The sequence below is a fragment of the Equus asinus genome, chromosome 27 (genome assembly GCF_041296235.1).
Source record: "Equus asinus isolate D_3611 breed Donkey chromosome 27, EquAss-T2T_v2, whole genome shotgun sequence".
In the NCBI taxonomy this organism is placed as follows: domain Eukaryota; kingdom Metazoa; phylum Chordata; class Mammalia; order Perissodactyla; family Equidae; genus Equus; species Equus asinus.
This window is the reverse complement of record NC_091816.1, coordinates 10380906-10404919: the sequence shown is the minus strand read 5'-3', so window position 1 is coordinate 10404919 and position 24014 is coordinate 10380906. Positions and strand designations below refer to the sequence as shown.

At 43.3% G+C, this 24014-nt stretch overlaps 1 protein-coding gene and 1 long non-coding RNA gene across 4 annotated transcripts; one reads left to right on the top strand and one right to left on the bottom strand.

Annotated features, from left to right (window-relative positions):
- Nucleotides 1-2385: 2385 nt before the first annotated feature.
- On the bottom strand, nucleotides 2386-8350 carry DUSP26 (dual specificity phosphatase 26). 2 transcript variants are annotated; one of them, XM_014847746.3, is made up of 5 exons: nucleotides 7948-8256; nucleotides 6077-6148; nucleotides 5675-5970; nucleotides 4006-4220; nucleotides 2386-3265 (listed from the first exon to the last, which is right to left on the bottom strand). In XM_014847746.3, the coding sequence occupies exons 3-5, from the start codon at nucleotides 5893-5895 to the stop codon at nucleotides 3066-3068; spliced, it is 636 nt and encodes a 211-aa protein (XP_014703232.1). In that variant the 5' UTR covers nucleotides 5896-5970; nucleotides 6077-6148; nucleotides 7948-8256; the 3' UTR covers nucleotides 2386-3065. The 2 variants fall into 2 exon arrangements, with proteins under 2 accessions (XP_014703232.1, XP_014703233.1); XM_014847747.3 differs by lacking the exon at nucleotides 6077-6148 and having other exon boundaries at nucleotides 7948-8350.
- LOC139042261 (uncharacterized) lies at nucleotides 6397-23665 on the top strand. 2 transcript variants are annotated; one of them, XR_011498776.1, is made up of 4 exons: nucleotides 6408-6536; nucleotides 7492-7567; nucleotides 22645-22688; nucleotides 23537-23665. It is a non-coding gene; the product is annotated as an uncharacterized lncRNA (long non-coding RNA). The 2 variants fall into 2 exon arrangements; XR_011498775.1 differs by lacking the exon at nucleotides 7492-7567 and having other exon boundaries at nucleotides 6397-6536.
- The last annotated feature ends 349 nt before the right edge of the window (nucleotides 23666-24014 follow it).

Sequence of the window (24014 nt, the reverse complement as noted above, 5' to 3'; positions counted from 1 at the left end):
CAGCATGACGGTTACACACACAGATTCTGGAGCCAGAGCATCAGGTTCGGATCCTGGCTCTTCCCCTTACTATTCATGTGTCCTTGGGAAAATTACTTCACTTCAATCGCCCTCTTCCTAAGCAATGGCAATTACACTTATTTCATGGGGTTTTGATGAGGATTCAGTAAGTTGATATCTGTAAAGATGGAAGAGTGCCTGGGCATAGTCATAATATGGCTTTCTTAAATAATAAAAATACAGGGGCTGGCCCAGTGGCATAGTGGTTAAGTTCCTGCACTCCAATTCGGCTGCCTGGGGTTTGTGGGTTTGGATCCTGGGCATGGACCGACACACTGCTCATCAGCCATGCAGTGGTGGCGTCCCACATACAAAATAGAGGAAGACTGGCACGGATGTTAGCTCAGCGACAATCTTCCTTAGGAAAAAGAGGAAGATTGGCAACAGACGGTAACTCAGGGAGCATCTTCCTCACACACACAAAACACTAAAAATACCTAATCTGCTCTGTGAGGATAATCTGGAAGCCTGTTCTTTGGTCAAATATACTGTAGTAGCAATATCTCTCTACTAGAAGTTAGAATTAAATTCTCAAATTATTCAACTTGAAAGAAGTCTAATGGACGTAGCTGAGGCACATTCAGACCGTGCAAATATGGTTGTGGCTGTAGGTTACATTAGAAGTAATATATTTTCTAGCCCGGAAAACGAGAGGTGACAGTTCTACTGTATTCTCTACTGGTCAGATCATTAGCTACGTCAGTCCCTCTAGGAACTTGAGTTATTTTTGTTTCTGTTTTTTCAGCTATACATAAGTGCTCTCCCCTATGGTCTGCACGGGGAAGCAATGCATTTTATTTAGAATCAACATTCCTAATGAAGACCTCACTCTATCCTTTAGATAAATTTGTCCCTCAACAGTAACCAAAGTTTGAGACTGAAGTCAATAAGTCTTGCTGGCCTTCCATCTTCCATCTGGAAGCGTTAAGACCAGCTCTGGTTGCCACCATGAGAAAGAGCTGCCAATATTGGCAAGACTGGGGAGAAAACTTGGAACATGACAAATGCAGACTCTTGGAAACAGAGCCGTTAGGCTGAAAGTAGGAGGACACAGGAGAGCTGGCTCCCAACCATGGGAAGGGCTGTCATGAGAGCAGGAGCAAGAGGAAGAAGACTTATTAGCTACTGGCTGTGCTCGGAGCTTTATATCTCATGTCTAAGCAAATGCCCGTGGCAACCCTGTAGAAGTAGACAGCACTACTGCATGTAACCATGCAGTGCCCTGACTGCTGTGTACTCCAGCTGGGCCAGGGATCCTAGGCTGCCAGGTCTTTCAGCCTCATCTCACTACCACTGTAACATGACTGCATGATGCACTTGTAACATTAGAGCTTTCCCATATTGAGAGCTGGAAAAATGGTGTGGGAGTTATATAGTGTTCCCTCCCAACAAAGGTGTCCAAGCAAATGCTTGATGACTATCATCAAAGATATTGAAAAGGTGATTTATTTATACCTTGTCAGAGAGTGGACATGGATCATCTAAGAAGGCAGCTTCCAGCTTTGAGATTCTGAGTTTCCGTACTTTGGGATAGGATATAGACTTTAGATATATTAAGTGATTTTTCCCCCCGTATTTTTCACTTTCTCTTCCATCCCATCCCCTTCTCCCACTCAGGCAGCTATCCTGTTCTGGGAACATGTCTTGTTTAAAAGGAGGAATGTGGTGTTTGGCAGTTTGGCAGTTGGGTAACAGAAAGACTGTGCTATTCCCTCTGGTCGTTGAGTCGAATTTTTGACTAAGTTTACTAAGGAGATTGTATTACCCTCCTCTGAGGCAAACCTGGAAAGATTAGAAAGAGGAAGCAGTTATAACTACCCTTCTTTCTTCCCCTCCAATTCCTTGGTATTAGGCTAAACCCAACCTCTGATTGTAGGATTTCGGGCTGGAATTGATTTAAGACAATATTCTGCTATCCCACCAGAATGGGGACTTGACAGAGGAATCAGGTTGACTCTTTGAAAATAAAGTTATATTTCTTACACATCTGAGCTTGTGAACAGAGACTTATTTTAAGCTTGGGAGATGGAGGCTGTCCCTTTTGAGCCACTGCACAAAAGTGGTTGCAAACCTCAAGTTTTTGGTCCTCTGCTGCCCCTGTGTGGACATAGCTGGAAATAACAGTGCAAGATTTCACTTGTCGCAGGAGCGTCAAATTGGACTCGGGGGAAAACTCCCCACAAGCACTGGGGTAGACGTAAAGGTTAGTAGGGGCTTATGACCAACATGAGGGAGTCAGGAACTGTTGCTAACACCAGCAAGGCTGGGGTTCTCCGAAGATAGGTGGGGAACGCATTCAAGCTGTCAATGACTTCAAGAGGCGCCTTCGTGTCCACCATCTTTATTTTTCCTTGGAACACTTGGATCTAGCAAGCGAGTGATCATCTAGAGACTCTCAGTCACGCACCTCTGCAGTTTTTGGCCATGACCAGCACCCACAGGCACAGTGCCAACCCTCCCACACCTCCTCTTCCCGGGCTTGGAGTAACAAGTCTGTAGGTTTCTCCCTCTGGTTTCACAGCTTTCACAGCATCTCTGCACCGTCTGTCTCTACACTACTGTCTCCACACAAATCTACACCATCACATTCATGCTGGCCGCATCCCTGACTCCCTTCACAGGCACAGGACAGGGTCGGCCTTTTTGTTTTAATAAGTGAGAGAGGGGAACACTTGAGCACAAAGAGGGGAAGGGACCGTGAACCGCTGGAGCAACCTGGCTGGAATCCAGTGGTGTCCAAATACTGGGACCACTTTGACCTATAGCCTAACTGCTCCTCTCCCTGGTCAGCTCCCTCCTGGGTGCCCACCACCCTGCCTAACCTCACTCCCTATGCCCTCCCGACAAATAGCAACAGTGGCCTGGGGCCGCATCCAAGCCCTCTCGCTCTCCTGCTTACAGGAGAGGAGGGTTATCTGGGCTTCCTACTACCTGCCACCTGAGCCTCCTCTCTCCAGCTGGGGACCAGGGACCCACACACCTGGCCTGACCTCCCTCCCCTCCCCTCATGCCTCCAGACCCTGCCGCAGCCTGCGGTCCAGGGCCAGGAGCTGCCTCAAGAAGCCCCGGTTGGGGATGATGCCTCGGTGGTCCTTGACCTTCTTGATGGCCTCCACGAGGGTGAGGTGGTGGTACAGCATGAGGTAGGCCAGCACCAGGGTGGCAGATCGGCTCACTCCCACAGCACAGTGTACCAGGATCTTCCCTGTGAGGACAGACACAAGAGACAGCTGGGGGACCGTTTGTGGTGGGTTGGAAGAGACTAGGGAGAGGGCTACACAGACAGGTGAGGAAGAAGACAGGTGAGCAGAGGTGCATGGAGATGGGAGGGGGTGCAGTCAAGGGGGATGAGAATGCAGATCCCGGCAAATGGATGAATGAGGTGGAGAACAGGCAGCAGCTCAGCGTCCATGAACCCCCAAAAGGGCTTCAAGAGACTCATCACTAACGTAAAACCGAGCTTCTCCCAGAGCAGGGACTCAGTGTATATTTGCCGAGTGCATCCAGGGAAAACGCCCTGTCTCTAACCTGGCCCTTCCTCATCTCCCCCACCCTTCTATCTTGCTGTTTCTATCAACCATTTATTGGGGTAGTGTTTAATATATTTTTATTTATATATATATATATTTTCTCATCACTGAAGCAAGACATACTCAAGGTAGAAATAATTGGAAAGTATAGAAATATGTAAAGAGGCAAAAAATTGAAAAATATATCACCCATAATCTCACCATCCAGGAGCAACTTGCCCCTCTCTTAACATTTTGGATTATTTCCTTCTCGTCTATTTATGTATTGCCTTTAAAAAATGGTTGAGAGAGTATTTTTCCTGCCCGAGCATTTTGTCATGTCATTAAAGTCTCTCTCTCTTCGTTCTTGAGCCCTTGGGCTGTTCCCTCACTCAACGTCCATCGCTCCTTCCCTCTTTCTTGCTTTCCCTCCTACCTCCCGGCTGGCTCAGCGCCCGGTGGATGAAGTCGGCAGCCGTCTGGAAGTGGATGCTCATGTCGAAGGCTGGCGAGTCATGGGCCTCGACACCCAGGTAGCGGATGCCCAGCCCCTCATAGGCCTCGGGTGTGCCTCGCCACTTGCTGTGTGAGGCATTGAGGACGTGGGTGATGCCCAGGCGGCGGAGCTCGCGGCGGTTGTTAGCTATGTCCCTGCATGAGTAGAGGTTAGAGGTTAGAGGGAGAGTGGGGAAGTTAGGCCATGGAGAGAGAAGCCCTTGTCCCTACCCTGTCCACTGCCTAGCTAATATCATCGGCTCCAGGCCTCTGCTTTCCTTACTGATGACCCATAAGGCAGGAACCAAGATGGGCAATGACCTGGAGTCTGGTCCTTGAGCAAGGGTGGAAAGTACTGGGGAGGTTTTACCTGGAGAAGAAAAGACTAAGGGGGTGGGTGGACAATAGTCATAGTGAAATACTGAAAGAGTGCGCTGAGGCAGCAGAATTTTGCTTGATCTATAGGAAGCATTTGCTGGATCTGTACTTCATGTGAGGAAGTACATTCTAACAGTGGGATCTAGCTGAAGAAAGATTGGAGCACCTTGAGAAAGAGAGTGAGTTCTTGTTCCGGGGTATTCAGGCAGAGAGGAGGTCAATGTGTAGGCATGGATGCAGTGGGGGATGTGGACATCAGCTGGGCTGCTGGACGCACTCACATTTAACATCCCCACGAACCTTGAGATGATACGATTCTGACACTTGTTCCCACGCCTAACTGCCCTGGTACCATATACTCTCTTGGACACCCAGAAGCTTCTTGTGTTTTACCAGTTATTCCTTGCTCACATTTACCCTGTTTGATGATGTCACCTTCAGGGGTTCATGTGGCCCACACCTCTCAGCTTAGTGGTAGACACCTCTCAGGCAACATGGTCATACTCAGGGCAAACGCCCTGTTCAGTGCAAACTCCTCAAGTAGAAAGAGCACTGAACTTGAACCTTCAAGTCCTGGCTCTGCTACTTACGACCCGTGTGACCTTGGGCCAGTCACAACTTCTCTGAGCTTCAGTTTCCTCATCTGTAGCCTGGGGGTAGTGGTACCTACCTCACAAGGCTGTTGCGAAGATTAAGAGAGAAAATGCATGTGAAAAACTCCGTGTATACTATAAAGCCCTTGAGAGCGAGAAGTGGGGACCACTCTTCTTTTGACGCTCTTCTTGCCACAGCCCCCTTCTTGCAGAACCTCTGCACACACTGCGGCTTTGCTTGGTCAACCCTTTGGCTTTCTACCCACTGTACCTGGTTCCCAGTGACTACTTTTTTCTGAGCCATAGCACAATAGATGGAAGGTCAGAGAAGTCATCTATTACATCTGGGACATAGCATTAGCACTCAACAATAAATACTTGCTAAATGAATGATATTCTTACTCAAACATAGTCTTTCTGTCAAGAGATGGGTATATCAACCATCGTGCTCAAATTCCCCCAAACCCTCCAGCCTCCATTCTCTGCCCAAGCCCCCTCCACCCCATCCTCAACCTGGAATCAACAACGCAACCCACCCTCTCTGCCACCCTTCTCTTTTCTTCTTGCATGCACACACACACGCACACACATACATGCACACACACACTCAGCCATGGTCCCAGTCTGCCGGGTACATACTGGTCTCCGAGGTAGAGGCCTGGCCAGACCTCATCTGCATGGTTACAGGCTGTCTTGCCTGTGTAGAGGAGCCTCTCCAACTCAAAGACATTGAGAAAGGGATGTTGAACTGTTGGCATCTCCTCCAGGGCCCCTCTAGTGCGGACAGGAGACCTTGAGCTACTCCGGGAGAAGCGAGCCATAAAAGTCATGGAGGCCCAGAGCCAGTTACCAGGGCACATCTTAGAGGCGGCAGAAACCGTGGCAGCTGCAGGGGTGGTTGCGGTGATGGTGGGTCAGTCTCCAGGTAGCTGTTGCTGGAAGAGGCAGGGATGTGAGATACACCTGAGTGAGTCCAGAGTGGCTGCTTCCCTTCCTGCCACCTGGGCTGCACCCTGGGGAGAAGATTCGCAAGGAAGGTACCTCTGGCCCTGGTGGGGCCTTCAGGATTATCTTCTTCAGCTGCGGCAGCTCCTTTCTCCCTGCTCTTGGGCTCTGCCACGCAAGGAGGTGGGAGAGTCACATGTCCTTGTTTACGGGGAGAGGGAGCAGCCCAGCTGCTGGGTTTCTGCTCCACCACCCCACCCCCACTCCCAACATACATGCATAAACACAAACAAACATTTGGTATTTGGGTGGCAGTGCCCACTGCTGGAGCTCTTGCCAGCCCAAGTCTGGGTCTCATCTGCCTGGGGCGACAGGCAGAGAGGCTAGGGAGCTGGGATGGGGGGTGGGGTGGCTTTGGAGCCATCCAGAGAGAATTAGCAGGGAGACTAGCAGCTGAGGCCATGGCCTAGGCCAAGCCTGCCTCCTCAGTGCCAGAGAGATAGGCTGCCTTAACCCCTTCCTGCCCTCCCACCGCCTCAGAGAGAAGCCTGCTGTGGTAAGCGTATGTTGGGGGATGTGGTGAGTGGGGAAGAGCAATACAGAGGAAGTGTAAGTTTTCAAAAAATACTTGCTGAATGCATGAGCTAATGAAAGAAGGTGCCAATCTATGTGCACAACAGGCAACCACCCTCCTTTGATCACATAAAGAAATGATGGCTTAAACCTCATCTTTAATGTGGGGATTTCTGAGTCGAGGCAGGGCTGGAGTATTGTGTCTATGTGTGCCTGTGCAGGCGAGGCAGAGGGTGGGGCACTGGAGAGCGGGGAGGAAGGCAAAGGAGGAGGGATTCTGCCAGGCCCAGGGGCTCGGAGGCTGGAAGTGCCACCCATGTGTTGCTGTTGGAGTCAAGTGACCCTACAAAGCACAAGGGGTTGGCAATGAGGGGTGTAGCAGGAGAATCTCTGACTCTCTGTGGACAGCTGGTCCTTCTGAAAATGGGACCAAGTGTAGAACTGCAGAGCGGGGAAGGGCCAGCCTTGAGACTTGCCCTGGGACCCTCAGGCAGAGAGGGGACTCCAGCAAGAGCACTCCCCCACGCCCTCATGCTATGGTCCTGCATGTCTGAGACGGTGGGCTGGCCAAAGAAACCCGCCCCCCACCCCTCAAGTCTCCTGCCCCTGGGACCTCAACTGAAACTCCAGCAGTGAGAGGCCATCTTTGTCCTGCCCCTACTCTGAGTCCCTGTCCCACTCTCTGAGCCAGGGCGCAGCTCTCCCTTTCCCCCAGGCCAGGAGAGACCCAGCAGTTTATAGAGCTTAAGAAGCGGGGGCATTAGGATCAGCACTGGTGAGGGGAGACTAGATCTTAGGGGGTTTAGGGAGAAATGTTTTTCCAATGGCTAGATCAGAAGGGGCAAAGAAATACAGCACCACAGCCATCCTCCTCCTCCTCCTCATTATCACCACCATCATCATCACCATCATCCTCATCATCTCCCTTGTCTCCTTAGGCCTAAAGATCCCATCACTTTATTCCAAAACAACCTTTTCTGGAAACAGCTTCTGCTGCCTGGGTGATGCTTAAAGGTAAAGGGAAGCGGGAAGAGACTACGTGTAGGAAGGAGATCCGTGGGACAACCTTTCTCTTCGGGGTGGAGAAGCCCCATTCTGTCCCGGGATACACCCCTCGACATTCTCCAATGCCATCCGCCGGCTTTCAGGGGCCCGGGTCTACAGCCCCCCTCCCTCCGTCTGTTGTCGCGGTTGTAACAGGTTCATGGCTGTCGCCCCAGCCCTTGCAAACCCAGACAGCCTGGCGCTGAGCGTGGAGGGAGGGAGCCCAGGAGAGCGCAGCTTGCTTGGCTCCCAGGCCCCCGTCCCTGTCCCTGCGCTCCCCACAGCCGCGATCTGCGCGCCTCCCCCCGGGGGAGGGGGTGTAGGGCGCCCACCCGCCGCAGCCCCTCTACCTCTGCGCGCGGTGGGGTCTCAGTCCCGGAGGCGGATCGCGGCGGCCGGCAGCCCCACGGCCATGACTCTCCTGCCGCCGCTGCGCTGTGCTGCCCCCGCCCCGCCGCCGCGCTGCCACCGCCAGACCGGTTGACGGATTAGCATCTATTTTTAAGCCATGACACGCACGTCGAAGCAGGGCTCACATCAGTCGATGACACACAGGGACACAGTCTCACACCCCGGGGTCGGCGTGGACACGCAGCGTGGGCTGGCCCGCCCCGCTCCGAGCCGGCGGTGTTTACAGACCAGACACACCGCGCAGCCGGAGAAGCCCCGCCTCACATGCAGGCTCGTGTGGATGTGTGTTTTCTCGAGCTGCGCCAATAACGAGGCATTTTGCCTAAAGACATTATACAAGTCGTCCCAGATAGTGTCTTAAACACACACGCTCCTCCCCGACATTAATTACACAGGCACGATTATGTACACTTACTTGTGTATTTCTCAGTCTCGAGAACACCGTGTCATAAATAACAAAAGTCAGTAATCTTTATTAGTATTTACTGTACACCATGTATTTCACCTATCTTCACTCATCTTATCCTCACTACAAGTCTATGAGGTAGGTAGTATTATTTCCATTTTCGGAGGAGGAGACTGAGGCACAGAAAGGCTTAAATAATTTGCCCAGGACACACCCTAGTCGTTGCCAGATCCAGCTTGAAACCCTGGCAGTCTGGCTCAGAAGTTTGTATCCTTAATGGCTTTGTAAATCAGTGCCTCTCACACAATGGAGAATGATTTCTACCGGGAAGCCATTTTACCAGCTCAGCTCATAGTGAACTCCACTTTCCCCGACTTCTCAAGAAATTCATGTCCATACCTCTTCCCCTCTGCTGCCTTCTAGTGATGTTTAGCTTCACTACTTTTCTACTGTCAGCACCTTGTCAGCTCCAAGACTGTAAACACTTTGAAGGCAAAGGCTATGTTGCCTTCCCCAGTGCCTAGCTCCTCTGATGGGGGAGGTGGCGGCCATAAATGTTAGCAGATGATGTTGAGAATCAGGGGGACCTGGACTCCAGGAGAGCTGTCTCCAGGAGAAAGGAGGAAATAGATAAGGTTGGACCTGGTGTAGGATGAGAGATGGCATCAGCTTCGGCTGAAATCAGGATGGACCACATTCCCAGCAGGGGATCCAGATCAGGCTTTGATCTCTGGGTCAGAGAAAGTGACACAATCCCCAGGTCAGCTCTGTGCTGGAGAGGAGGTTCCATCACAGGCTGCCCTCGAAGATTAATTTCTCTCCTCCTAACCTTTTCCTCTCTAGAGAAGCAAATGCAATTCCTTTCCATTTTCCTTGTGCCTTCTTGTTTATATCAGTTATACGAAGACATGAAGTCTTGATAATTCAAAACAAAAAATTTCCCTGGGCAATTAAAAACTTTAGTTGGTAGATCCGGGAAAACCCAGGTGAAAAATTGTCACAAATCAAATTGTGAAAGGGCATGTATCATACTAACCTCATTTTAAGTGACAGAGTCTTAAAGTTTGGTAGTTTGAGAAGACGTAGATGAACTTGATCTCAATCTTTAGCAAGACTCCTGTTTCAACCCTGCCTTGTACTTTTCTCAAAAAGTTGGGAAAATACGCTTTAAAGCATACTGTGGACAATATGGGTAGATGTTTAGGGGTAACCAGGGAAACTGTCCACGGACAACATCTTCATCAGGACCATTCCAGGGGTCAACCTACAACTCAAGTAGCTTCATATTTTTCTTCATAACTAGGAAGTTTATTGTGTTTCCCGGTGACAACAAACTACACTAAGGATGGAGAGGAGGAGGGAGAATGGAGGAAAGAGTTAGCAGGGAGAAGGCAGTAGACAAGGTTGGACAGGAAAGGGGAGGAAGGAAAGAGAAATAGTATGTATTGATAATTTATTATCTGTCAATTCCTTGGGCTTTCAAATTTATCAGCTCATTTAATCCCACCCACCGTTTAGGTGGGCATTATCATTCTGTTGACGACATGAAGACTGACACTTGACCAGATTAGTTAACCCACCCGCAGCTAGTGAGTGGGAGAGCATGGGTCCAAACCCAGGGCTCTCTGCTTCCAAACTTTCATACTTCAGGATTAGGCTGAAGAGTCACTTCCTCGATAAAGTCTTTCTGGATCCACTCTTATTTGTCCATTTCCTTCTTTGTGCTCATGTAGACTTCTACCAAAGGACCTAGGAGCTATATTTTACTTCACTTATTTCTACATTTATTTAAATCTCTGTTCCCAATACTAGAAGTCATGATGGACACCCTACACTGGAATGAACAGGGCAGAGATGGAAAAATGAGGCTACTGAAAGATAGGAAGGTTTCCAAAGGGTATCAAAAGAAGTGCCCCCGCACCAAAATAACTAGGTAGAGACAGAAGGGGAAGAAGTTCAGTAAGAATAGAATGGGGAGAAAACCCTAGGAGAGACCAACAAATATGTGTTAAATGGACTTCTAACTGCTACCATTATCTATGGGCTGGGCACTGTGCTAAGCTCGTTAGGTATATTAGCTACTTTAATCCCGTAAAGTAGGTATTATTAACTTCATTTGACAGTTGAGGTTTAAAGGTTTACAGGCTTAGAGTGGTGGTAAACCCACTTTGCAGCAGCCAAATAGCTAATAAGTGGGATTTGAGCATGAATTTAAATCTAGAACTGTTTTAAATCAAAGCCTGTGCCTCAAACCACTGTAGTAAGTATACTTAAATGAAAATAATAGTAAATAGTTAAAATGTATCAAGCCCTACTATGTGCCAGGCATTTAGCAGAAATTCCATGAATTTCTCACAAGAATCAGGAGAAAGGCATTCGCAAGGCCCCACCCCCCACCTTGTCCCTTAAAGAGTGTGGTAGCTTCTGTGACTTGCGACGTGTGTGTGCTGCTGGTGGTTGGGAGAAGCGGCCTTTCAGAGCCGGGGCGCCTCCTGCTGCTCGGTAATCATTTCCCCTACACAGAGTGACGCAGAAAGAGCAGAGCCTTGTTTCCTCCCAACCGCGCCCTGAGTGCCGCCACGCCCGTCTTTCTCGGGCTAGACTGTCCTTGGACTACTTGGCTGTAGGTTTAAACAGCGCCTTCTCCTAAAGGTTCAAGTAGCAGAGGGCCGACAGTTGTGACTTTATTGAGCATGGGGATGTGGAGCCGGGAGGCGGGGCAGAGGAAGACTCAAGTCCTTTGAGGGTGCCCCGTATTGATACTGACTTTTTCTTCTATATCATCATCCTCCCAGTCCTTTAGCTTCTTCCGCGGCCCCTGCTTAGCACCTCCTCTGCCCCAGGTCTCCGCTTGCGATGTGTGTTCCTATCCTCCCAGGCGTTATCCAGGTGTTGATGCGGATTATCCCTGCGGGCTCCTGTGGGCACTGAACTGGGGAGGAAGGCACGTGGAACCTTTGAGTAGAGTGCGAATCTGATTTTTGCTTCATCTCGAATACCTTTCTTCTTTGCCTCTCTGCCAGTGCATTCATTCCTCTTTCCTCTAATTTACCTAGGGGTAAACACATATTACCGCTGTGAATATTAATTTTCTTCTAAGAACCACACATTATCGCAAGGAGCAGGTATTCTTTCCATGAGGCTGACTCCGTAAGGAAAATAAACTCCACGGAGGCTAGTGCTCCTATAGCGGAAATACACCAGGTGCATTGCAAATAAAACAGAGTGCAAAGGAAATATGCCGTAAATTTTACCATTACAAAAAAAAAAAAAAGTTAAACTCTAGCCAGAGTGGGATTACAGATACTTTTTATCTTCTGCTTTAAACTATCTACACTTCCCAAATTTTCTGCAATGAGTATGAATTAATTTTAAGTATGTCAGTTCTGTGAAACTGGTTGAGACTTCTTCCTGGCTTCATATGTGGCCAGTTTTAGTAAATGTCCCACACATGCTTAAAGAGAATATTCAGTCTGTTTTGGGATGCAAATTTCTGTCTTTATTTCTCTTTGATATCAGGTTTTCAAATATTCTAAATTCTTAATTGTTTGGTTTTGTTTTACCAGCTTTTGAGAGAGGGGTTAAAATTTTGCACGTGTTTGCTGGCTTGTTAATTTCTTTCTCTAATTCTGTCACTTTTTGTTTGGGACAGTACCAGGCTGTGTTATTACGGTACATAAAGTTCACAGGTTCTTAAACATTCTTATTATTAATTTTTTTTTGTCAATAGACAATCTCTAAGACTCTTTTTAAAAATATGTCTTTTGTATATATATATTATATAATATATATATATCTTTCTTCTATTTAAGAGTAACCTATAAACTGTTTATAGTTTGATTAAAAAATTAATCTATTTTAATCAATGAGTCTCTTTTTATATTTGTTGTGTTTACTGGTATTTTAAAAATTATTTCTGCCATCTTCTTTTGTGTTTTCTCTTCATCAAGGTTTCCCTTTCTTTTCTCCTTTCCTTTCTTTGGTTGAATTTATCTTGTGTTCTTTATTCTCTTTATTGAGCTCTGTTGATTTGGAAGTTAAACAAAGTCTGTATTTAACTGGTACTTTTACGCTCTCCCTGAATAGGACAAGGATTTTAGTTTTAATTTCCCTCAGAAATACTTTCTCTCCTATCTTCTTTATTATCATTATCCAGTACTTTGAATCCAGCTTATAAAAAACTTGTTTTAATAGTCATCCGTGACGTAATGCATATAGTTTAAAGACTCGATGCTTTGTGCTGCTGCTTTATCCATTCATTCATCTATTGATAGGCACTTAGGTTGTTTCTGAGCCTTAGCTATTATGAATAATACTGCAATGAACTCAAGAGTGCAAATATCTTCTCAAATTAGTGTTTTTGTATTCTTTGGATAAACACACAGAAGTAGTACAGCTGGATCATATGGTAGTTCTATTCTTAATTTTTTGGGGACTCCAGAGCGGCAGGGGGCAGGGGAGGGTGAAAGGGGTAACAGGGCATATGTGTATGATGGCAGATGGCAATTACACTTTGGGTAGTGAACATGATGTAGTCTTCACTGAAGTCGAAATATAATGATGTATATTACACCAATTTTACCTCAATGAAAAAAGAAGAAAAAAATCAATGCATTCTGTAATACTTATACAAAAATAGTGGCCCTCTGCCTCCTGTCCTCCTTCCACGTCCCACGCAAACATATTGAACAATTTCAGGTATTTTTAAAATTTTATATCTCTCAATATGTAAATATTGGTATTTCACTTTTAGGCATTATCTATTAATTTTTCACTCTGAATGCTGAGGGTTTATTTCTCTTTTATTCCATCCTCTCCAAGATATATGTAAACATCCCCTCTCTATGCATTTTTCTTATACAGTTGTATTATAATTTCGTTATATAAGTATTCAGTATTTAAGATACTACAACTATATAATTGTTTTAATTTTATTGCGGTAACATTGGTTTATAACGTTATATAAGTTTCAGTTGTACATCGTTATATTTCGATTCCTGTGTAGGTTACATCATGTTCACCGCCCAAAGACTGACTATAATCCATCACCACACACATGTGCCTAATACCCCTTTTGTCCTCATCCCTCCCCCTTACTCCTGGTAACCACCAATCCAATCTCCGTCTCTGTGATTGTTGTTGTTTTTACCTTCTGTTTATGAGTGAGGTCATATAGTATTTGACTTTCTCCCTCTGACTTATTTCGCATAGCATAATACTCTTAAGGTCCATCCATGTTGTCACAAATGGCTGAATTTCATCATTTCTAATGGCTGAGTAGTATTCCATTGTATATATATACCACATCTTTATCCATTTGTCCCTTAATGGGCACCTAGGTTGCTTCCAAGTCTTGGTTATTGTAAATAATGCTGCAATGAACATAGGGGTGCATGTATCTTTATGCATTTATGTTTTCATATTCCTTGGATAAATACCCAGCAGTAGACTAGCTGGATTGTATGGTAGTTCTATTCTTAATTTTTTGAGGAATCTCCATACTGTTTTCCATAGTGGCTGTACCAGTTTGCACTCCCACCAGCAGTGTATGAGAGTTCCCTTCTCTCCATATCCTCTCCAACACTTGTTGTTTCCTGTCTTGTTAATTATAGATATTCTGAAAAGAGTGAGGTGATATCTCATTGTAGTTTTGACTTCCATTTCCCTGAAAGTTAATGATGTTGAACATCTTTTCATGTCCCTGTTGGCCATCTGTATATCTTCTTTGGAGAAATGTCTGTTCAGATCTTTTGCCCATCTTTTAATTCGTTATTGTTTTTTTTATTGTTGCAATGTATGAGTTCTTTATATATTTTGGATATTAACCCCTTATCAGATAAATGGTTTGCAAATATCAGCTCCAAATTGTTAGGCTGACTTTTCTCTTTTTTTGATGGTTTCCTTTGCGTTTTAGTTTGATGTGGTCCCATTTGTTTGCTTTTTCTGTTGTTTCCCTTGCCTGGTCAGAGATGGTAGTTGCAAATATTTTGCTAAGACCGATGTTGAAGAGTGTACTGCCTATGTTTTCTTCTAGAAGTTTCATGGTTTCAAGTCTTACATTCAAATCTTTAATCCATTTTGAGTTAATTTTTGTGTATGGTGTAAGATAATGGTCTACTTTCATTCTTTTGCATGTGGCTGTCCAGTTTTCTCAATACCATTTATTGAAGAGACTTTCCTTTCTCCATTGTATGTTCTTGACTCCCTTGTTGAAAATTAGCTGTCCATAGATGAATAGGTTTATTTCTGGGCTCTCAATTCTGTTCCATTGATCTGTGTGTCTGTTTTTGTGCCAGTACCATGCTGTTTTGGTTACTAAACCTTTGTAGTATATTTTGAAATCAGGGAATGTGGTATCTCCAGTTGTATTCTTTTTTCTCAGGATTCCTTTGGCTATTTGGGGTCTTTTGTTGTTCCATATAAATTCTAGGATTCTTTGTTCTATTTCTGTGAAAAATGTTGTTGGAGCTTTGATAGGGATTGCGTTGAATCTGTAGGTTGCTTTAGGAAGTATGGACATTTTAACTATGTTAATTCTTCCAATCCAAGAGCATGGAATATCTTTGTGTCTTCTTCAGTTTCTTTCAACAAAGCTTTATGGTTTTCAGTGTACAGATCTTTCACCTCTTTGGTTAAGTTTATTCCTGGGTATTTTATTCTTTTTGTTGCAATTATAAGTAGGGTTATATTCTTAATTTTTCTTTTTGCTACTTCATAGTATATAGAAATGGAACTGATTTGTGTGTGTTGATTTTGTATCCTGCAACTTTACCATATTCATTTATTATTTCTAAAAGTTTTTTGGTGGATTCTTTAGGGTTTTCTATATATAAAATCATGTTATCTGCAAATAGTGACAATTTCACTTCTTCCTTTACAATTTGGATCCATTTCATTTCTTTTTCTTGCTTGATTGCTCTGGCTAGGACTTCCAATACTACGTTAAATAAGAATGGTCAAAGTGGTCATCCTTGTCTGTTTCCTGTTCTTAGAGGGATAACTTTCAGTTTGACTCCATTGAGAATGATATTAGCTGTGAGTTTCTTGTATATGGCCTTCATTTTGTTGAGCTACTTTCCTTCTATACCCATTTTATTCAGAGTTTTTTTTTTTAATCACAAATGGATGCTGTACTTGTCAAATATGCTTTCTCTGCATCTATTGAGATGACCATACGATTTTTATTCTTTGTTTTGTTAATGTGGTGTATTATGTTGATTGATTTGTGGATATTCAACCATCCCTGCATCCCTGGAATAAATCCAGTCTGATCATGGTGTATGATCTTTTTAATGTATTGTTATATTCGATTCGCTAGTATTTTGTTGAGGATTTTTGCATCGATGTTCATCAGTAATATTGGCTTCATATTTTGTTTTGTGTGTGTTGACCTTGTCTGGTTTTGGTATCAGGTTAATGTTGGCTTTGTAGAATGAGTTAGGAAACTTTCCCTCTGCTTTAATTTTTTGGAAGAGTTTGAGAAGGATAGGTATGAGTCTTCTTTGAGTGTTTGGTAGAATTCACCAGGGAAGCCATATGGTCCTGGACTTGCATTTTTGGGGAGGTTTTGGATTACTGTTTCGATGTCCTTACTCATGATTGGTATATTCAAATTTGCTATTTCTTCTTGATTCCGTTTTGTAAGGTTGTATGATTCTAAGAATTTATTCTAGATTATCCAATTTGTTGGCATATAGCTTTTTGTAGTATTCTCTTCTAATCTTTTGTATTTCTGAGGTGTCTGTTGTAATTTCTCCTCTTTCATTTCTGATTTTATTTATTTGAGCCCTCCCTCTTTTTTTCTTGGTAAGTCTATCTACAGGTTTGTCAATTTTGTTTATCTTTTCAAAGAACAACTTCTTGGTTTCATTGATTTTTTTTCTATTTTTTTTTTAGTCTCTATTTCATTTATTTCTGCTCTGATTTTTATTATTTCTTTCCTTCTACTGACTTTAGGCTTTATTTGTTCTTCTCTTTCCATTGCCTTTAGATGCACTGTTAGACTGTTTATTTGAGATTTTTCCTGTTTCTTGAGGTAGGCCTGTGTTGCTATAACCTTCCCTCTTAGAAGCGCTTTTGTTGTATCCCATAATTTTTGGCATGTCATATTTTCATTTTCATTTGTGTCTAGGTAGTTTTCGATTTCTTCATTGACCCAATCGTTGTTCAGTAGCATTTTGTTTAATCTCCACATATTTGTAGCTTTTCTGATTTTCTTCCTGTAGTTGATTTCCAGGTTCATGCCGTTGGTGGTCAGAAAAGATGCTTGGTATTATTTCAATCTTCTTATATTTATTGAGACTTGTTTTGTGGCCTAATATGTGATCAGTCCTGGAGAATGTTCCATGTGCATTTGAAAAGAATGTGTATTCTGCTGTTTTTGGATGGAGTTTTCTTTATATATCTACATCTGGTCTAATGTGTTGTTTAAGGCCAATGTTTCCTTATTGATCCTCTGGATGATCTATCCATTGGTGTAAGTAGAGTGTTAAAGCCCCCTACTATTATTGTGTTACTGTCTATTTCTTCTTTTCTGTCTGTTAATAATTGCTTTATATATTTAGGTGCTCCTATGTTGAGTACATAGATGTTTATATCCTCTTGTTGGATTGTTCCCTTTATCATTATGTAGTGCCCTTCTTTGTCTCTTGTTACAGTTTTTGTTTTAAAGTCTGTTTTGTCTGATATAAGTATTGCTGTGCTTGCTTTCTTTTCTTTGCCATTTGCATGGAGTATCTTTTTCCATCCTTTCACTTTCAGTTTGTGAGTGTCTTTAGGTCTGAAGTGTGTCTCTTGTATGCAGCATATATATGGATCTTGTTTTTTTATCCAATCAGCCACCCTATGGCATTTGATTGGAGCATTTAGTCCATTGATGTTTAAAGTAGCTGTTGATAAGAATGTGCGTATTGCCATTTTGTTACTTTTTTCTGGGTGTTTTAGTAGTTCTTCTCAGTTCCTTTCTTCTTCTCTTGCTCTCTTCCCTTGTGGTTGGATGGCTTTCTTTAGTAATATGTTGGGTTCCTTTCTCAATTTTTTGTGTATTTATTATAGGTTTCTGATTGCCATGAGGTTCATATATAATAACCTACATATATAGCAATCTATATTAAGTTGATGGTCTCTTTAGTTTGACCTCTTTCTAAAAGCTCTACTCTTTTACTCTCCTCCTCCTACATTTTATGTTTTTGATATCATATCTAACCTCTTTATGTGTGTGTGTATTTATTACCCTGTTATCATGGAAATAAGTAATTTTAGTACTTTTGTCTTTTGACCTACATATTTTCTTCATAGATAGTTGATCTGCTACCTTTACTGTATTTTTGCCTTTGCCAATGATTATATTGATTTTCTTTTGATAATTTTCTTATTCCTATTTGTGGTCTTCTCTTTCTCACTTAAATAAGTCCCTCTAGCATTTCTTGTAAGACTAGTTTCTTGGTGATAAACTCCTTTAATTTTTGCTTGTCTGGGAAACTCTTTCTCTCTCCTTCCATTCTGAATGGTTACCTTGCCACGTAGAGTATTCTTTTTTTGTTTTGTTTTGTTTTGAGGAAGATTAGCCCTGAGCTAACATCTGCTGCCAATCCTCCTCTTTTTGCTGAGGAAGACTGCAGAACATACAAACTTAACCACTGTGCCACCAGGCTGGCCCCCAGGTAGAGTGTTCTTGTCTGTAGGTTTTTTCCTTTCAGCAGTTTAAATAGCTCATGCCACTCCCTTCTAGCCTGTGAGGTTTCTGCTGAGAAGTCAGCTGATAGCGTTATGGAATTTACTTTGTATGTAACTTGATGCCTTTCTCTTGTGGCTTTTAGGATTCTCTCTTTATCTTTAATTCTTGACATTTTAATTATAATGTGTCTTGATGTGGGTCTCTATGGGTTTATCTTGTTTGCTGCTCTCTGTGCTTCCCGTACTTGGATGTCTGTTTCCTTCGTTAGGTTAGGAAAATTTTCAACTATTATTTCTTCAGATAGATTCTCTGCCCCTTTGTCTCTCTCTTCTTCTAGGACACCTATAATACAAATGTTAGTGAACTTGATGTTGTCCCAGAGGTCTCCTAGGCTGTTCTCATGATTTTTAATTCTTTTTTCTTTTATCTGTTCAGCTTGGGTGATTTCCTCTAGTCTTTCATCCAGCTTGCTGATCCATTCTTCCGTATCATCTACTCTGCTATTGAGTCCGTCTAGTGAATTTTTCATTTTCAGTATTGTATTCTTCATTTCTGATTGGTTCTTTTTTATAGTTTCCAATTCTTTCTTGACATTCTCAGTGAGTTCATCCATTCTTCTCCCAAGATCAGTGAGCATCCCTATGACTTTTTGTTTGAACTCTTTGTCAGGTAGATTGTTTATTTCTGTTTCATTTAGTTCTTTTTCTTGGGTTTTGTCCTGTTCCCTTACTTGGAGCATATTCTTTTGCCTCCTCATTTGCCTCTTTCTCTGTGCTTACATCTATGTATTTAGTGGGTCAGCCATGTCTCCTGATCTTGGAGAGGTGGTCTTATGTAAGAGATGCCTTATGAGGCCCAGCAGTGTGCTTCCCTCTCATCACCAGTTCCAAATGTTCTAGGAGTGACCGTTGTGTGGCCTACATGTGTCCTTCTGTTATGGCAGGCTTGCTCTTGCTGCAGGTGCCCAGGGAGGATAGACCATACCCCTGGCTGGCTGGTTGTAATGCTCAGCTACATGTGGCTGCTATGGACACTTCAGTCACTTTACTGGGTGTGGGGAGCCCCAGCACATTTGGCTGCAAGGTCTAATAGCATATTTTGTTGCAGTTTTTCTGTTAAGTGAGTAGGCCCCTAGCGTGGCTGGTTGCTAGGCTCAGGGGCTTACAATTGATATAGGCCTCCAGCCTGCAAGGCTGTTAGCTCTCTCAGGATTGCAGCTGAGTGGAGCTGGCCCCAGGCAGAGGATCACTCACTTGTTTCCTCTAGCTTTTGAAGGTGGGGCCAATCCACTATGTGGCTGTTTGAGAAGCACAAGTCTTCTGCAGGTGAAAAGCCCCATTGCCCACAGGGCCACACACCTCATCAACATGGTCTTGCCCTGTGCGCATGCCCCAACCCCTTGCAGTGGACCCAGTTGCCCCACTACAAAGGCCCCACACACTCCACCCATGCCTTACACACTCCACCTGCTGCTCACGCATGCCCTGCCCTGCAGAGGTGGACCCATACATCCAGCTGCAGAAGATGCAGGCATCCAGCCTACAGTCTCACAAGTTACCTGAGGGCTTGCTGTTGGGTGGGGCCAGTCCCAATGGAGAGCTGCGTGCCCTGGTTGAGCTGGATTAAATTGGTGTTCTAGTGATTGGGGCAGATCCTGTGCTAGCAGGCCAGGGGAAGAACTCCAAGGGCATCAACCAGCATCTGTATCAACACGCCTGTACAATAATAGCTGTTGCCAATGTCTCAGTCCCTGGAGAGGTTTTACCTCTCACCGAGATGCACCCAGAGGTTATCAGATGAGTCTCTTTTCAGCAAAGGACTGTGCACTTTTCTTTATGGTGATTTTAGTTTGCTTTCTGAAATGAGTGAATTTGTGTATGGACCCTTTAAGAGCCAGATATTTTTCCCTTATGTCCCATAGTTTTTCTGGGGGTATTTCCTATTGTAGTTAGTAGCCAGCAAAGCCAGATATTATGACACTCGTCTTGGTTGTGCTGTGTTGAAAGGATGCTTATAGCAGTAACGTTCCCCCCACTCAGGTCCTCCACTCCCCCAGGGAAGGCTGCGTATTTAGGATTGCTCCCAGCTGGCCATGAATCACCATGGCTTGTGAAGGTGGCTTTTTTTTCTCTCCAGAATTTCTGCCTCTTCCGTCTCAGTCAGGACTGTCCCTTGCTGTGGAGGTTCTTTTTATCCAGTTTTCACTTCTCTCTCAGGGGTAATTGTTCCAAGAGTAGTTGTAAACTTGCTGTGTCCATGGGAGGAGGTGAGTTCAGAGTCTGCCTATGCCACCATTTTGACCTCCAATCTACAAGTATATAATTATTATTCACAGTTGAATCATGTTGTTTGCTATGATGACTTTTCCTTTCTTGCATGACTTTCTTTTTTCCTTTCAGTTAATAATTAGTTTTTGTTTGGTTGGTTGCTTAATTTTCAATGGATGTCTCACTAATTCAGCCCTATACCTTTTCCCATTTGCCTAAATCTCCTGTCAGTAAACATATCAGTTATTTTCTCAGGATAATTTTTATCCGTAAGTCTTTTCTGGAACCTTCTGACTTATCCCCATCTGGATCGGTTGCTCTTTACTCTGGTATACTTATTGCTTTCTACACTGATACCCTGGGATCTTCTTTCATTTGCAAGCTGGGAATTCCTTTTACCTCTGGAAGCCCTGTTTCCTGGGCATCCTCTACTTTTGGTATGATACCACCATGCTCAATTATTCCTGATATCCCTCCAGTCAAGAAACTCCCTTTTTCACTTCTTCAGAAATTAAGCCTTCAATCTTATGCTGGGGAGGGAAGGAGAAGTTGCCTGACTGTGCAATGATAGGAGGCCTGTTGAGTTTAACTTAAATAAGCTTCCAATCAAGTCTATGTTTTTGTTCATTTTCATACTTCCGGAGATAGCTAGCATTGCAATTTTTCTGGACTTTTGGTTGCTCTGTGGTGTAAATCAGATTGATCACCAATATTCCTCAGTGGACTTGCCTTCTACTTTTCAGTATCCAACATTTTGTTGCTATTGAAATATTTCCCATTCTTTTCATTCTGGTGGGTTTTCTGTTTTTAAAAAGTCTTTTGACTGTAATTTTTGTGGGGTTTCAAGAAGAAGCAGAATTAAATGCTTGTTTTAAATATGCTATCTTTAACAGGGAATGCCAGCTGGCTTTTGAAAACATACAAAAATTATTGATATTCTAATTTTTTTCACATTCAATATTTATTTAGACTTACCAGCATATTTTAACAATTCTTTTGCATACTCTTGCTTCTTTATCCTATTCACCCCTTCTGGGTTCATTCTTTCTTATTTACCAATTCTTTTTGTAAGGGACTATTAGTACTAGTAGATTTCTAAGTGCTTGAATGTTGAAAAATCTCTAATTTTCTTTGACTTGTAAGTGATGTTTTGCCTGGCTTTAGAAATTTGGTTCTCAGTTCTGTTTCCTCAGCACATCAAAAATATTACTTCATTGTCTTCCAGCGTTTATTTTTGCAAACAGAAGTCTTTTTCTCAGTGTTCTTGCCATTACTTTAGTGTAATCTGCCTTTTTTCTTTGTTGGCTTTACGGTTTTCTCTTTGTCCTTGTAGAATGCTTGCTTCCCAAATATTACCCAAATAACTTCTTGGTAACAGATAACTGAATTTATTGCGTATTAGAGTAAGTAAGAATGCTAATTTGATGGAAAGCATCTCTGAGAAGGAACTGGAAGTCCTGATTTATTGAGATTTTGAAGTCTGGTTTAAGGTGGGCCTTTTAGTGAAGGGACTTGACTGGAATTGGGTAATTATTATGATATAAGAGTTTAGGATTTGTGGAAACAGCAAGATGAGGATTTTGAGATGAGGCATTTAAAGAGTTGGAATTTAAACTGTATGTTGATACTTGCTTGAGTTGCTGGGTCTTTTGATAAGTTCCTATGATGAATTAGGAAGTTATTTACAACTTTTACCTTCTTGGGCAAGAGTCACCCAGGGTAGAAAAATTATGCTAATGAAGACAATGGAATAGTGAAGTCATATTAATGCAGACATCAAACTAGGTGAGGGCAGACAGTTTTGATTTTCATTGTCCTCCCTTGCGGCCATTTTTCAGTCTGAGATGAAGGATAATAGGCCATTAGTATCTGGCTGTGTGATCAATCTAGAACTTCCCTGCTATTTGAGGTATTGCAGTCATGTACCAAATTTCTGGAAATGGTTGGTTCAACATCCAAGATTCTGAGGGTATTTGTTTCAACCTCCATAAACATCAGATTTTCCTGCTCTTTTTGTTGGATGATTATTTGTGAATTATTTGATGGGACAGCTGTTGTGCTTGAGCATTTAAGACTCTGGAGATCACCCTTCTGAATACTGCAGCACAGACAGATATACTAAGAGAAGGATCATGTTCAGAGTTCATAGTCCACTTCTCACTGAGAGCCAAGAGTGCCCAAATTAAATCAAGACGATAGGTCACATCCCTAACATGAATATCTAAAATCAGATTTGGTATTATTAGCCAAATTGTCTGATTTTCTGATTTCTTTGTTTGCCTTTTAGATCTTTTTAGTAACAATAAAAATTCCGGAGACACCTGTAAAGATGTAAGTATGACATTCTTCCTCTAAAAGAATACCTATTCCTCCATGAGGGGCCAATGTCAGATCAAAGACCACTCCATTCTGCACCATTGCCTATCTAATTTCATGAACCTCTCAGGTGAGAAATGCCATAGACTTGGTGGCACTGTCTACCTCATCTGCTATTCTCTAGGATTCATTTTACTTCTCAGACCTCTTGTAAAGCATGAAGTGAAGAGGTTTGGGGAGGAAAAAAAGCAACCTGGAGTGCCCCTTGAATGGGTAGGGTAGAGGAGGATATTTTTCCTCAACCCTTCTAAGTTCTTGACTGCGGGTCTTAGAACAGAAGACAGATTAATGAGAGAAAAGCGTACAAATGTATTTAGTATAAGCTTTATGCGACATGGGAACCTTCATAAGGAAGTGAAGACCCGAAGAAATGATTAAACCTGAGCATTTTAATGCTAGATTTGATGAAGAGTGGAGAGTTGTGAAAAAATGGGACAAGTGTCATAGGACAAAAAGAGTATGAGCTGAGTAGTAAACTGGAGGAAACAGCAAGGCCTGTTCTTTCAGATTCCTCTTGGTGCCCTTTTGATGTCTTTGGAGATAAGGGTGCTCCTTTCCTCTGGATATAGAGAGGGCACCTCTTACATGAGGGTCTGATGCCCTGCTTTGGGAGGTCAGAAAAATCCTTCCCACACCTGCTATTTCTCAAATTCCTTCAGCTTGAAATGTTCAATGTGCCACCATCCTACATTTTAGGGTAGCATGTCCTGAACCCCTTCAGTAGGATTTAGGTTTTAAAGTCAAGTCAAGGGCCAGTTTTTCTTCTACTTGAATTAAGTCATCTAATGATCTTTTTTTCCTAGAGGAGAAACTGAGGGGCCAAAATGGACCCTGGGTGACATTGGTGACCCACCTGGAAGCAGGCATTGGTTAACCAAGGTAACCTGTTCCTGTCCAGCTTAAAGAGAGTAGTGTTAGGTCTTTTTTCCACAAATCCAATATAGTCATTGGAGGATATCCAATGATCTATTATTGGCCAAGATAACCCTATGAGATTGTCTAATGGTTGTACAGTTTTGGTACCACTCATCAAGAATAATTTGGCATCAGGTAAGGAAATCTGTAGTATCAAGATCACTAGGTAGATTTCTCAAACTCTGCACTGTTGATATTTTAGGCCAGATAATTTTTTGTGTGTAGGTGTTGTATAATAAAGAATTTGACTGGCCTTTATCCATGGTGCCTGGAATAGAAGCTCTAAATCCTTGGAATTTCACAGTGATAGGAGTGTCTTTGATATGTGATTGAGGTGGTTCATGCTGGGTTCCTAGATACTTCAGG